This window comes from Festucalex cinctus, chromosome 7, assembly GCF_051991245.1.
Source record: "Festucalex cinctus isolate MCC-2025b chromosome 7, RoL_Fcin_1.0, whole genome shotgun sequence".
NCBI classification, from domain to species: domain Eukaryota; kingdom Metazoa; phylum Chordata; class Actinopteri; order Syngnathiformes; family Syngnathidae; genus Festucalex; species Festucalex cinctus.
The window spans coordinates 4,832,298-4,847,857 of record NC_135417.1 but is presented as its reverse complement, the minus strand read 5'-3'; the positions used below and the strand labels follow the sequence as shown (position 1 = coordinate 4,847,857).

Genomic DNA, 15,560 nt, shown 5'->3' with positions numbered 1-15,560 from the left:
ACTTTGCAAGAGCAGAATTTCCAAGATGATTAATCTTGTTTTAAGATTATTTCTCACTTAGTTTGTAAATCTTAAAATTGATAATTTTTTATGCATAATAGGCTAAAAAAAAAAAAAACTACAACACTGTTGCATTTTATTGTAAGCCAGTTCCTGGTTATACTTACTAAGCTCATTTTCCGTCTTTCCAGTGATTAGGCTAACAGCTCCGTGGTCTAGTGGTCGAGTGTCTACCCTCAAACTCGGAGGTTGTGAGTTCGATCCCAGGCTGAGTCAAACCAAATGCAATTAAAAAACGGTGCCATCTCCCTGCGTGACAGTCAACTTAAAGTACAAATAAAGAGTGACACTTGATGCTCTGTTGCAGTAGGGATTTATGCTTTTAAAAAACACAAAAGATTAAGCGTTTATGGCTTATTTTAATATTGAATTGCTTGTTTTGTTACTTAGAATAAGTGCATACAGCTTATTTTAAGATTTAATTTAATAAATAAGTGTTTTAAGCTCATTTTAAGATTAATATAAGAGCTACACATTTTTCTTATTTCAAGAACTCTAAGTAAGTAAAATTATCTTACTGCACTGGCAGATAATTTCAAAATTTGTTTCTAGTAAATTTACACTAAGAACAAGTGTATTTTATCTAGTGCTGTCAAAGTTAAAGCGTTTACTAATTAATTAATCACAAAAAAATTATCGCATTGATCATTGTATTACCACAGATTAATCACACTATTAATTTTGACCGCAGATGATCCTTTTTAGCCGACAGTGGATGGTTACATTAAAGGTCGAGTTTGTGCAATAAACATAACGACATGCCCATTTTAAATTATGCAAATAATTAATTGATTTGAAAAAGCAGGATGAGCGTGTGCAGTGTTTATAAATTTTTGAAGTCGTCCCCATAACATTAAATGTCGAAAAAATTAACACATAACAGGTGCGCTTCAAATTTAGCGGGCAAAATATGTTGGGGAAAAAAAAAAGCTTTTTTAAGTCAGTGATTAATCATGATTAATTCAAAGATGTGATTAATCTGATTAATACATTTAATCGTTTGACAGCTCTAATTTTATCTCATATTAAGCAGACGTGTTTTTGCAGCGTTCTTGTTTTTAATTGGCAAATAACACATTTTGTCCCAGCCTAGGTATGGTATAATGCTACTTAGTGACTTGACACAGTTATCGCCAGTTTCCATTGAGTGTAAATGCAAGCCTGACGAGGAATTACTGATCCAAAACATCCTGTGGCAAACTAAACAGAACTGTACCGCTTGATGTCTCTTATCTCTCGTCAAGTAATTTACACTCCCACCATAATTTACTCGCGAATTCTATTGTCCCGGTTTTACAGCACTTTCTTTTGATCACCTTCCGATCTTTAATCACGTTTGTCTTCCGTACAATTTCAACATGATCTAACTTTTCCTTTCCTTGTGCAAACAAATCTCCGATCCTCTCCCGCCGTCCCGCTAAAGCCATCCGATGCCTCCCCTCTCGCAATCCTTCATTTCCTCTCCTCCATCCACCTCTGATCCCTTTCTTCCTCCCCTCCGTCTACCTCTGACCCCCCCCCCCCTTTTCCACACCTCCCCGCGCGCTGATCCCCGCGAGGCAACGTCCCTGCTCGCGCAGGAGGCTGCATGTGTGGTGGCCCCGGGGCAGGGATGACACAGGCCCGCTGGAATGAGAGGGAACAGAGACTTGCATGGGCGTTCCTCTACAAACGCACTATTAAACGCGCCGCAGTACACAATGAGCTCATCTTAATTCAGGTCAGATGTACGTCGGATGTTCTGTTGCTTTCTTTTTTCTCCCTCGTCGGGTTGTAATCGACTGCACACCATCGCTTCGCCGGACCTTCGAATGTATGCTCAATACGAAGCCACATGGTTGACTTTTGCTCGTGCGCTCGTCAAGTCGGGACATGAGGACACCTGGGGCATTTTGTAGAGGTCTTGCTCTCCCGCACTCAGGAAAAGACCTTTCCTCTTATCTCCCTAAACAAATCATAAACACTCATAAAATGTTTTGTTTAAATTGTCAACTCCATGAGGTTAAAGTTTATCTACAGAACACAAAGTGCTGTCTTGGTGACCCCGGGTTTTCACCGGATGCGGTTGCGGTGCGGTTGCGGTGCGGTGCGTCTTGACTGCATGCTCCGGACGGGTCAATTTTTTTGTCAATCCACACCGGCTCCGCACAGCTGCGGTCCGGCAGCTCCGTCGCCGCCCACTTCCCAACGTGTCTCGCGGGACCGCGCGCGCGCGATCATGTGGCATTTCACAACGACAAACATACAGAATGTCTGTGCTCTTCTGCTATGAGATTCCATGCAGCATCCTTTTTTTGGTTGTCCTTGTAAAGTATATTAATAACGAGAGTCGGGTCAGTGCGGGTCCACTCTTTATTTCTGTCTTCCCCGTCCGGCTGCCGCTCAGTACGGCAAGCGAGACGGGCACAACAAGCAATCGCGAACATCAAACTCACAATACATTACAGTCCTTATAAAGCGGATGTGCCGTGTCATATATTATTTTGTGGTTTTCCACCTCCAATATAAACCTCTCCTCGTCCATGTTCGCTGGTGTCTAAACCGTGAATGAGCACATGGCCCGGCGACGCCCACGTCACGTTTTGCTGAAAAACTTGCGAAATAGGAGCTGGCGAGTGTTTTATTCTGAAAGTTAACCGGAAATTTATTTTGAAACTGCGTCGGTCTTCCTGTCCCGCTCGATGTGTTTTGTGCTAGCTTGCCATTTGCCGGAGGCCTACCGCTGCGGCGTCCGGCAAAAATAGAAAATAGGTCTATCCTTGCGGAAGGCCTGCGGCACGCCGCAGCTGAGACGCAGTCGACACGCAACGCACCCGCAAGCGGTGTAAACTGCACCATTCGAATGAATGGAATCTAATTGCTTGCGTCGCCGGACCGCACCGCAACCGCACCGCAACCGCACCGCAACCGCATCCGGTGAAAACCCGGGGTGATGGTTTTTAACTCTGTCACCAACTAAGTAGGTATAGAAATTATAACCACAGTGGATTATTAAAAGGCTAAATGGAGTTGAGCTGTATTTAAGAAAGTCAAACAACGCCGGACGTCTTTCTACGGGCAGGCTTGTTTTATTTTATTTATTTAATGTGCATTGCATTCAGGACACAATTAGAGCAATACTATTGCGGTTCTGTTGTAAAGTTGCACACACTCACTTCAATTGTTTAGAAAATGGAAGGAAAAACGGAAACATAAAAGTGACCATTTCAAAGAAAATAATTACGGGTGTCTTAGATTAAATAGGAAAGCCACAGAAAATGTATAACCTTACACACGTTTTGAAATAAGACTAACTTCCATTTCCTTTTAAGGTAAAGATAAGGAGTGCAAAACTTGGTGGCTCCGAGGTGTGAAAAATATTGTGCATTTAATGCAACATAGAAACAAAATGACTTCCTGTTATGTGATACCCAAAGTTGCACACAGTGTGCCCAGTTTAAAAATGAGTAAAAAGGGGACATTTTGTTATTAGATCAACAGTAATTTGTTGACTTTATACTGATTTGATCGGCTGGATTGGGATTGGACGATATTTACTAGGGTTGGGTTTAAAAAAAATCAATCAATATCGATTCATAAAACCATGAATCGATTATTATTTTAACATCACTTTTTCCCATAAATTCACAAGACAATATCATTTTAAAGGACATATATTTTTTTGTATCTTATTGTTTTCTTCAAATTTACTGTTCACATGAATTTAAAAGTATTTTCTTACATTTATGAAAAACTTGAATTATTGCACTTTAAGACAGTTCAGAATCCTTTTAATTTATATTTACAATTATTGAATTTGAATTATGAAAATATCTTCATCTCATCCTTGCTGATGTTTGTGTAACACTTACGTGATTATAACACGTTAGTTTCATTATAAACCAAATCATTTCATCAGGTATGCCGTCGCAAAATTTAATTTGGAATGTGATGTTTGTGGAGTTTTTAATCATGTGCTTGATATTTATGACGAATTTATGTTTCAAATTGAATCGCGAAAAATTGAACTCGTATCGAACTAAACTCTTGTGCAAAATTGAATCGATTAAGGAAATTAGAATCGATAGACAGCCCTAATATTTACCATTTTTTGCAAAATTGGAGTTCGGCTGTAATGTCTTAGTTCTCCCAATCGATCAATAACATCATTGATCGGCTTCATCTTCAGCATTTGTCTTAACCTGGTTGCAGCCAAATAGAAAATTCTCTTAATTGCTTCAAGACATTATTAATCAAACTGAATCCCGCAAAATTGACCAAATTCTAATTGATCAATTCATCATAAGATAATAATAAATTTGCTTCAATTATTATCATTACTTTTCCCATTATAATTAGAGGGGTTCTAGTCCAAAACCACACCGACGACAAAAACTCTGCTCAACTGTTGACCCTTGACTAAAACAACACATTTTTTATGACATCAACCATTCAGGAAGGACATCTACTTCCAAATAGAACAAATAAATCGCCACTCAATTCACTCGGTTGCATTAAAGCTAATTGTGCTACGTAATGGAAACAACTGGACTGAAAACCCTCTCAGGAACCCAAGTGGAATCATGTCATTGTAAATGTCTTGTGCCCACACCCATCTCCCAGCACATCCCCTGTTATGAGTGCAAAAAAGTTGAGGTCTGCGCAGAATGTTCGACTTGTAACGTCCAACACATTTAACTGTGACATAACTCAGTCCCAGATGTTTACCATCGAAAAGCATTTGAATCGGTTTGAGACCCCTTTTCCTTTGTTTGATCACGATCGTCGTGGCTTTCAGTTTCTTATTCTCGCTTTTTAACACTGGTTTGTGTCAGTGTCGCTCCCCAAAGACCATTTTTAGGGACACGGGGAACGAGAAAGGCGAGGAAAAAAGGAGGGTGGGCGAGCGAGTGAGAGACGTCCTCAGGTTTCACAGCTGCAGGCCCGGCTCAACTCGAAAGTAAATGGGCTTGAGGAAAGCCAATCCTAATTGATTCCAAGCCTCAAAGCTCTTTAGTAAACATTGTGGAGCAATGAAAATGACTTGTTATCCTAATTCATTGGATGCTCGCGCTTGTGTGTTCAACAAAGCTCGAGAACAATTCGAGGAAGCAAAATCATGTGGTTTGGTCATAATTTTTTTTTTGCTCTTTTAGCAATAATACCTCTGCTGAGCTCATGTGCCAAAGAATAAAAGTTTATAGGCCTCCAGCGTTTGCTTGAAAACCGATCAATGAGGAAAACTCGTTATTGTATGTCAAAGTATTTTAAGTACAGTTATGTAACTTCTTTCAATAAATGAGCCTCAGAGGATGAAAATCAACATCGATGGGGAAAATCCAATATATATATTACCAATACATTTGGCCATCTGGGTCCAACTAAGAATTTGAGTCCAATATATAGTAAGCATGGGAAGTGCCATAATGGACAAACCCCATAGTTGAGCACAAATAGTTTCTTAGAGAAATTTATTTCACGTTTGTGAATCTTTTCTCACCCTTAATAGTCAAAAAAATAAAATATTCTTGAAAATACCACAAAAGTTAAACATTTCAAATGATCACTTAACTGACATTCCAACAAAATCCCAATTTCTCATTTTCCCTGGCCACTAACACAGACTAACTGAGCTATTTTTAGAACTGGCCCATCTGGTCCTTGGGGTGACCTGGTGTCCGTGAGCACCATGTTGGTGGTGACCCCTGATCTAAAAGGTCAACTTCACACGGCTTTGGGTTATTATGAGTGTGGATCCACACTATTTGCGAGGGATAGGGGTTGTAAAAACCTGCATGGTGTTGATGCTAGGGATGTCCCGATCACCATCACATGATCGGAAATCGGGCCTGATCACATCTTTTTTTCTTTTCTTTTTTTTTTATTGGAGTCGGGCGGAAAAGACTGAGGGGTTACAATTATTTATTTAAATTTATTTATTTATTCTCAAGGGCAACAAAATAATCCAGAGGTACAAAGCCAAAAGAAAAATTTTAGGATAGTTTTGTAAAAATAAAAAAAACAAAACAAACAAACAAAAAAAAAAACAACGGAAAAAAAAACCCAATCACTTATTATTATTATTATTATTATTATTATTATTATTATTATTATTATTATTATTATTGTTGTTGTTGTTGTTGTTGTTATTATTATTATTATTATTATTACATTGCCGAGAAATCAGATCGGGACTCAAAATCAGGTGAGTCAGGTGCAAAAAAAAAATGTGAGCGGGACATCTTTAATTGATGCCCATTATTTTATATAATTTTTACTCCCCCATCCCCTAATAGGAAAAAAAATTAAAATGCTGAATATGGGATTAAAAGCCAAAACGTGCTTGCCATGAAAAACGGGGGTTGGATGGCTAAAAAAATTAATAAATAATAATAATAATAATAATAATAATAATAATAAATTAATGAATTAAAAAAATACTAAAAAATATTGAAAAAAAATATCGACAATAAACCATTCATTTTTTAAATTAATTAATTTGATTTAAAACATTATACCGAAACTAATTGAATCACTTTACTCCCGCATTTTCAGTGGGGGAAAAATGACTAGTCACTCAGTGTCACGGCAAGTTCCACTATACACAAAAAGACAAAGAAAGCATTCAGAGAGTTAGAATAAGTGATAGAATGAAATGTCTACAAGCAGAAAGCATCTAACCAGAGATCAGACAAACATGTGTGACCATCAACCAGTGTCGAGGTGAACATTCTTCAGTAAGGTGAGGAGTTTTTAATGACAGGTAAACTCAGGTGAAGCAGGTCCCGCAAAGTGTAGGTTACCGGCTGTGATTGCCGCTGCACCTCCAAAGCGGATGAAATTCCATCCTTGCCCTTGACAAAGAGCCTGACGGGATGTCAGTCAGGCTTATAGCGATGGGCCTCCCATCCAATATTCACTAGCGTCTCAAGCTGTAAATCTACACAGGATAACCTCGACATCTCGATGTCTAGCTTCACGCAGGTCTGGTTTAAAATAACACAAAGCCGGCACAATTCTGAAGGTGCTCGGGGTACAAAACAGGCAGTTAAGGCGCTCGGTCAGTGTCATCGCAAGATAAAGAGCACCGCAACCTCCGCAAGAAAGACTTTCGCAGAGCTCGTACGTATCAAACCCTGAGCAGCTGAAAGTCTTCACTGTCACCACATACGTTGCTTTATCCTTTTATCAGGCAAGGGACCATATTTGGAAACTTAAGTGAGGGTTTAAGACGAACCCTACACACTTCACTGTGAAGCTAAATTCTCTCAGTCAGGCAGCAAATACAGCAAGAAATATGTGATGAATATGTTTTTAATGTGACTGTAATTGTGGGAATGCTGAAAGCATTCATCTTACTTATTATTATTTTTATTATAGCATTTTATTCTCCCCACTTTTTTGAAGTCAAACTACTCCCACATAATACTTCCAATTTACACCGTTCAAATTTCAACTTGTTATAAAATGTAATTGTAGTAGTATCAGAGCTGTTGAATGAATCCAACAAGGGGCATTAGAACATAAGAAGTAGGGGTGTGCCAAAAAATCGATTCATACAAGAATCGAGATTCTCATTTATTAACTCTTTGACTGCCAAACGTTATCCAAAAAACAACCCCATCGGTGCCAGCCGATTTCGAGCATTTTCACTCACCTTTCAAAGCAAACAGAATATTGTGCGGTATGACTACATAAACATGGTGGATATCATATGAAAGATTCGATTCCATTCTTTCATGAGAAAAGAAAAAGTATGTACTTTCTACCTTATTACGTTTTCTAGTAATCACCATTTGAAATTGGGTCATTTGTGACATAAGCGAAAATACAATAATATAACGAGAAAACTAGCTTTTTGTAAAATGATACATTTTTTTTTGCACAACAGGGACTTTGACACTAATATTTTTTGTTTAGTGACAAGGCAGCGCTGCACAAGACGTTGCGCTGCCCATTGAGAGAAAAAAAAAATGTAAGAAACGTAAATTAACGTTTATGGCAGCATTCATTAGGATTTTAAAATACGTCATTAAACGTTTTTGGCAGTCAAAGAGTTAATTCTATCGATATTAATATCCAAAAATCGATTTTTATTTAAATTAGAAATGAAGAAGAAGGGGAAAAGGCAGTTGTAGCGCACATGCTGTTTTTGTGGAAAAATGCACTTACAATACAAAATTGACCAATTTTGGCCCATTTTTGCACATTTACAGGGGTCATAACTTTTGCCCGCTTCTCCTACACGGTTAACCCGATTGACTTCAAACTTGGGCTGTACCATCTCAACACCATGGACAACATCATGGTAAAAAAAAATCTCAAGTTTTTGACATACTATATGACAGAGGCGAGGCATCAAATTTAGAGTTTCAAAACTCTTACTAAACGTAGCATTGCCGGTTGTACGTTTACCCTAGAGCTACGAAAATTGGTGCACATATGTAACAGACTATGACCTACAAAAAAAGTCTGTTGGTGTCATATGCGAAACCGAACAGGAAGTCTGCCAGAGGCGAGGCATCAAATTTTGTGTTTCAAAATTATTACTTAATGAAGCATTCCCGGCTGTACGTTTCACCGAGAGTTACCAAAATTTGAAGACATATGTAACAGCCCTCGAGGTACAAAAAACTCTTTTTGAACCATATGCTAAACATAACAGGAAGCCCGCCATTTTGATTTACTTTGGAACGTGTTGCCATTTTTTTGGCCATTTCATACGGGTCTTATTTTAACGAACTCCTCCTACAGAGTTTCTCCGATCATCTTTAAACTTGGTGTGATTCATCTTAAGATGTTGAAGATGAAAAGTTATTGAAAGCTTTTTATTTCGTCGCACGCTGTTGCCGTGGCATGCACTGCTTGCAAAGGAAAAAAAATCCGTCTTAATGAAGAATTACCAGTTGTACAAAGCAATTTTGAATCGAAAATCGATTCTGAATCGGATCGTAGGGCCAAAAATCGTAATCGAATCGAATCGTGAGACAGTCAAAGGTTCCCAGCCCTAATAAGAAGTATACCCTAACCCTAACCCATGCGTTCAACCTTAGAAGTTCTACTCCATTCCTGATTTCTGGTGTCGTTTCACACCTGTGTCATAAATGGAGCAAAACACGCCGCCATAGCTGTCATTCCCCCGCAGAACATGAAATGTTAAACCACTGTTAAAGCGGACACTACAGAGGATTTCAACAGTGAGCTCATCTTTGGCATGTTCTGCTTAAGGACAATGCTGAATGAAGAGCAAAAATATGTTCAGCTACCCCCACTGCTCAAAAAGGAACAAAACACTGACATTATCTCAGAGACCAGCGAGAATGAAAATTGGCGGCAACACAAAGGAGACAAGTCAAGCTTGTTACTACGTTTGTTGTGGTCAACACTTCTAGTCATTCTATACCAGGGGTCTGCAACCTGCGGCTCTGGAGCCATGAGTGGCTCTTTTGTCGCTCTCCTGTGGCTCCCTCTAAACATCTCTTAAAAAAAATAAAAAATAAATAAAAAATAAAAAATTGTAGAAAGTAAAATATACTTATTTTTACATAAGTAACGTCACGCGGGGTGATGGAGCCTACTGGCTTCGGGCAGTACACCCTCAACTGGTGGCCAGCCAATCGCAGGGCAACACGTTGTTATTTTTTAAGATAAATAATTTTCAAATATGAATATAGATAAAAAATAATAATAATTCAATATTTGAAAAAAAAGTCAATTTTTTTTAAGATAAATAAATAAATAAATAAATAAATACATAAAATTAATAAAGAGATATGAAAGGTAGATGAAAAATGTTTTAAAAATTACCTAAAAATGTTCAAAAATTGACCTTAAAAGGTCCAAAAAGGAAGCAAAAAAGCAGAAAATTGTCATAAAATGTCCACGAAATGGCCAAAAATGTCAGAAATTCAAATAAGAAAAGGCGGAGGAAAACATTTTCTTCACCAAGTGACCATAAAATCTCCAAAAGCATAAGAAGAAATCCTGAAAATGACTATAAAATGTCCACAAAATTGTCAAAAATGTCAGAAATAGATAGCAAAAAAGGCAGAAAAAAATGGTTTAATAATAAAAATGGCTATAACATGTTCAAAATGGAAGAAAGGCAGAAAATTACCATAATCGAGCAAAAAAAAAAAAAATGTCAAAAATGTCAGAAATTTGATCGAATGGCAAAAAAATCTAAAAAAAAAAGAAGCATGATAAATAATTTTAAAAAAAATTATACATATATACATATATATATATAAAGTATTGGATGCTGCACATTTTTATGATGTAGCTCTAATTAGCATTTGGGCCCTCAGTACATTAGACTAATATTAAAACACTGTTTCCTTCATCACTATGTTAAAATGTTATGTGGCTTTGGACAGATTTTTTTTTTGTTATTTAATTGGCCTAAAATGACTCTTTTGACAGTAAAGGTTGCTGACCCCTGTTGTATACAAACATTCTGGTTGGTGCATTCTCTGGTTCTTTATTAAATGTGAGGTTGATTCCAGTGGCTGACTCACCCAATTTGTCTGTTGGTGGATGGCGCCTGAGTGATGACGGAGCTGGACTGAGGGGAGGGTAAAGCCTGCTGGATCACGATGCTGGTGTCGTGGTTGCCCATTCTCGAGTGGGCCTGCTGGTGTTGGCCCCCCTGGCCGTGCAGAGAGAGGTTCTGAAATGCCAAATACAAAAACATGAAGTGAAAATGATCATAATGCTGTAACACAGGGATGGGTAAAGGGCTCGCGTGCATGCATAAAAAGTAACATTCAAGGATGGCACAAAACTGCTCAACAGCAAACCAATATTAAACAACTAAATTCATAAATTTTTCACAAAAATCAACACAAAATTCTACATTATTTTGGTATAAGCCAGTTAACAGTTTGACGCTTTATCATGGCTTTAAAAAGACAAAATTTCAATTAGCTAATACTGGCTGTCATCTTCTTTTCTTTTTTTTTTTTTTTTTTTTTTTTTTTTTTTTGAAGAGCTCAGAATTGTTCATTCGGTAGTCTTACCGATTCAACGTCTTGTCATCATTGCTCTTTTCTTTTTTTTTTTTTTCTTTTTTTTTTTTGTGTGTATGTGTGCGTGCGTTTGCGTGCGTTTGCGTGCGTTTGCGTGCGTGCGTTTGCGTGCGTGCGTGCGTTTGCGTGTGTGCGTTTGCGTGCGTTTGCGTGCGTGCGTGTGCGTGCGTGCAAATACGTATAAATTTATACTCATTCATTCACCTAAAACCTTATAAATATCCCATTACCCTTCGCCTTAACCAGGTACTTCAGAATCTTGCCAGAGTCGTGAGATTTAAATGGTCAGGAGACCAGAGAAAAGGTCAGAAAAAAAAAGAAATAAAGAGAAAAGAAAGGTAAATCAAAGTGACATCCAGCACCGACCAAACACTTCCTGCCTTCCCCATGATTACAAAATCAAAGTCTTACGCCAACCCCGGAAGCCTCTAAATTCCAGCAAATTTAGCGAGATCTCAAGAGCCCAGAGGAAAAACTAAAGAGAGGAAGGAGGGAAGGATCGATAAGGCAGAGTGAGATCAATAGAAGCCAGTACATCCAATCCATCAAAAGTGTCATCTTCTTTTCTTATTTTCATGGGATTTTAACCAGGGCACAATACAATTGGCTGCTTGCAGGACTGAGGAAAGAGCCGCCTCTTTGAACTTAATTGCCTCCAATTAAATTTTTACCCCCTTCTCGCTAGCAGAGTGGGGTAGAGGTGACCAGGTACAGATGGGAGCAAGACAAAATACATACTCGGTAAACATTTTGCTCTGCTGATTAATGAACATTGTCCTAAAAAATGGTGGCACTGTGTACTAATTAGCCCCAAGAACAACATGAGTAGCCTGTGACTGTTTAAAATAATAATAATAATAATAATAATAATAATAATAATAATAATAATAATAAATAAATAAATAAATAAATAAATAAATAAATAAATAAATAAATTTACAAAAAAAAGAAAAAGCTCACCAATAATGGGCCACTGTGACACTACTCATTTATTTAAACTTAACATGGTACATGTTTGTTATGTACTAAATATTCTTCATTTTGTTTAAAGGTAAAATAGTGTTAAAAAGGTATACATAAACAAACAAACAAACAAATAAATAAATAAATAAATAAATAAATAAATATGGAGTTTTTATTTACACACAGACAAAAAAAAGTCATTTTAGAGTTGTAATTTTAATATCATGATACTGCAAAACTTTTGTTCATGATTTTCATGCCAACAGAATCTAATATCTCCTATTCAGGTACTATGTTTGGCCTGAACATCAGTCAAAATCAAATAAATTATTTGGCTTACTCACGTTGCAGTATAGGTCAGTAGAAGACCTGGTGCAAGGGCAACAAAGACGTGGTTTTTTTTTTTTATCTTAATGGTGATATAACTACCTAAATCTATAGTGGAGGAAACATATTTTATACTGTAATTTCCCTCCCCCGAATTTGTATGGATTTTTTTGTAATTAATTGAGGGCTGATCAAAGTCACAAGTTGCAATTTGTCTTGCCTCTAACATTTTGTTATGGAAAAATGTGTGCAAACCAAACGTGGAAGCGGATAACCCAACTGGCCGCACCCAGTATTGCGTCTCCCGAACATGCTAAATTGCAGCACAGTCCATTTTCTCGCATTGTGGGAATACAATATGCAATACATTCGGCACGCCCAACGCGATTTATCAAACCTGAGACGAATTGAGTTGGCTGATTTTGCGTCTTGCAATACCGTGGCTGAAATGCAGGTGCAAACGGCACAGCTGCGCGCGGCGTAACCATGACGATGAGGCACATGCAAAATGAGAGGCGCCTGGGAAAATGGATTTTCTGTTTGTGTAAACATTTTTAAAATGCCAGAAAGCTAAATTATTACGACATATTGTAATGTTGGAACTTCTGAATGATCTGAAATTCGCAGGACTGATTTGGAGCCAGTGGCGATGACAAAATTTCTTTCAACCCAGCATGATCTTGCATCTGGGTCATTTTAGCGCACTGTGACAATTGTCTGGTGCTGGCCTCTCCCACAGCAGTTTTTCACGCATGCTGTCCCAAGTTTTAAACTTGGAGTGAGTTAAATGGAACAAAAGATGGCTTTCATAAGGCTGCTGGCTTTGCCTAAATTATCGGAGCGATAGAATTCATTTCTGTAACTCGGTAATATGTTTGTTTGCCTTCAACTAACACCACTTCAAACTCCACCATTTCAAACTTTGTTTTGCCTTGTGGTCTTCTCAATAATCTTCCACAGTGTAATGTGCAAAATCCTCTTTTAAATATGCCGGTTTTGACTACTTTAGCAAATAAAGATGACTTGACTTGACTTGACTTGACTTGAGCTGTTGCCAACAGCGTATGCAATCTGTTTGAGTGATTGAACACACAATTTAGTGCCTATTATTTGGAATTTTCACGCCCTTAACTCATTTGCTCCCAAAAAACGTAGAAATACGTTCTATTTTAAATATCACTAGTGTTCCAAAGACATATTTATACGTTTTTTTTATGCTAGAGCATACAGAAGGCTTTGATGCAGCCTCTGAACTGAAGAGAACAGTTAAAGCAATGGTAGTTATTCTAAAAACCAGCAGGTGGCAACAGAGTATAAGAGATCAACCAGGTCTATGTTGCAAAAGGCTTTTTTCACCGGTTTTAAACAGATTTGAATAATAATGAATCTTAGCTATATTGTAATGCTATGTGCTGCAACAGATAGAAAGAAATAGATAGAAATATACTTTATTTCCTGATGAAAGAATAAACTCTAATCTTTCTTTTGGGAGGTTCCATGTTTTTAAAACAATAAAACTGAATATTCTGTGGGCCTTGCAAAATCAGTTCAAATCCAGTAAAACAGTGCGAAGGGGGTTGCTTCAGTGAAATGGTTCAGAGTGAATGAGTTAATGAGGCAGACTCTGAAATACCACATTAACAAATTTTTACATTAAAATCATAGGCAACTGTCTTTGTACTTTTGAAAAATATATATTTATTTAATAGTTTCTAATTCAATTTTTATTTTATTTTATTTATTTATTTATTTATTTTTTGGGGGGGGGGGCGTAATAATCAGAGGAAAAAACACAAATTTTTCGCAAGAGTTTTTTTTTTCTCTAGCAAATCAGCAAGTTTAATTCTTTTAAATCTCCAACTTTTTTCTTGCAACATTGCAAATGTATTTCTTGTAAATTTGTGATTTTTTTTTCTTGGTATATTCAAAAAAATAAATAAATAAATGTGGCCCTAATAGCACCATCGTAAATCCTTGGTGATGATAATAGATCATATTTAAATTTTGTTTTCATATACTGTATTATGTATTATGATATGAATGTCAATGACGTACAGATTACATTTGATGCACAGGATATGCAAATTAGACATTTTTCACATTTTTTCAGTGCTATCATTTGTTCATTTCTTTGTATTTTGCTTGCTGGGACTCGCCCCCTACTGACTTGGCACAACCTCCCATCATAAAGCATACAGACTGGGGAGGCTAGACATGGCTGACCCGGGCACAGACAAGATCCAGAGTCAAAACACTTGGACAACAACTTGCCCCACACATTTTTCCAGACAGGCAGATAAGATAAGAAAGAAGTCTGTCTTGTGATGATTTGACGAGTAGCAATGCGTCGTTTTCGTCTGCCAAAACTACAAAGCGTGATGTATGATGATATGTTTATTTTAAATGTACAAAGGACTCCTAAACATTGATGCATGTCTGCATGGGTATTGTCAGCACTGGGGAAGACGGAGGACTCCCTCACAAGACTGAAGTTGTATTTGAAGTTACAGGTGGAGAAGTCAATCTCTCATCTCCTCACCTGTAGTGGATGACAAATCTCCACCTGCTAGCCAGGGCTGTCAATGTCAACAAGACCGACGAAAGGTCATAGACTGGGGCACTAAGCTGGATATACACAAAAATGTATCTAAAAGGTTTAAAGTTTAGATGCTGTTTATAGATTTTATCTTATTTATTTTTCTCTCCCCACCGAAGAACAGTAGAACCATCACTCTCCCGCCTCCTCGACCAGTTTATGACATTTGTGATGAACGAGGAACAAGCCCACTAACATATGAGCAGTCAAACAAAAACAAAAAATATGGGGCGCCATGATTTCCCCCACATTTGTTGGAGGAATTTACTTTGTATTTTTACTATTTGAGTCATAATGGAAGAGTTCACTCTCCTCCAGAATCAGCCCCTTAATCCCAATCGCTCAGTTTAGGCGGTTGAGGTCACATGGAGGTCACTAGGAACTTTTGAAACAGCATAAATTTGTCTGTACCCTTCCCCAGGTCTGCAATCCAAACTAGGAGGTCCACAGACAATTTATTTGACTTGATGATTGGCTTGTGCGCCGACATGTGCTCTCAACTGTACGACCTTAAATACCCAGGTGTGTGCCTTTCGAAATCATCTCCAATCAACTGAATTTGCCAAATGTGGACTCCAATTCAGCTGTCGAAACATTTCATTGATGAT

The 15,560-nt window shown here is 37.7% G+C and overlaps 1 protein-coding gene across 2 annotated transcripts in view; it reads right to left on the bottom strand.

Annotated features, from left to right (window-relative positions):
• The window catches only part of creb5b (cAMP responsive element binding protein 5b), a 74,989-nt gene that overhangs the window by 46,734 nt on the left and 12,695 nt on the right, over positions 1–15,560 (bottom strand). For both annotated transcript variants that reach the window (XR_013284412.1, XM_077527986.1), the window contains exon 5: positions 10,557–10,708. Coding sequence is in view for 1 of the 2 variants with exons in the window: in XM_077527986.1 (XP_077384112.1) it covers positions 10,557–10,708 (152 nt within the window). In the remaining variant the exon portion in view is untranslated. The remainder of the gene's footprint in view (positions 1–10,556; positions 10,709–15,560) is intronic.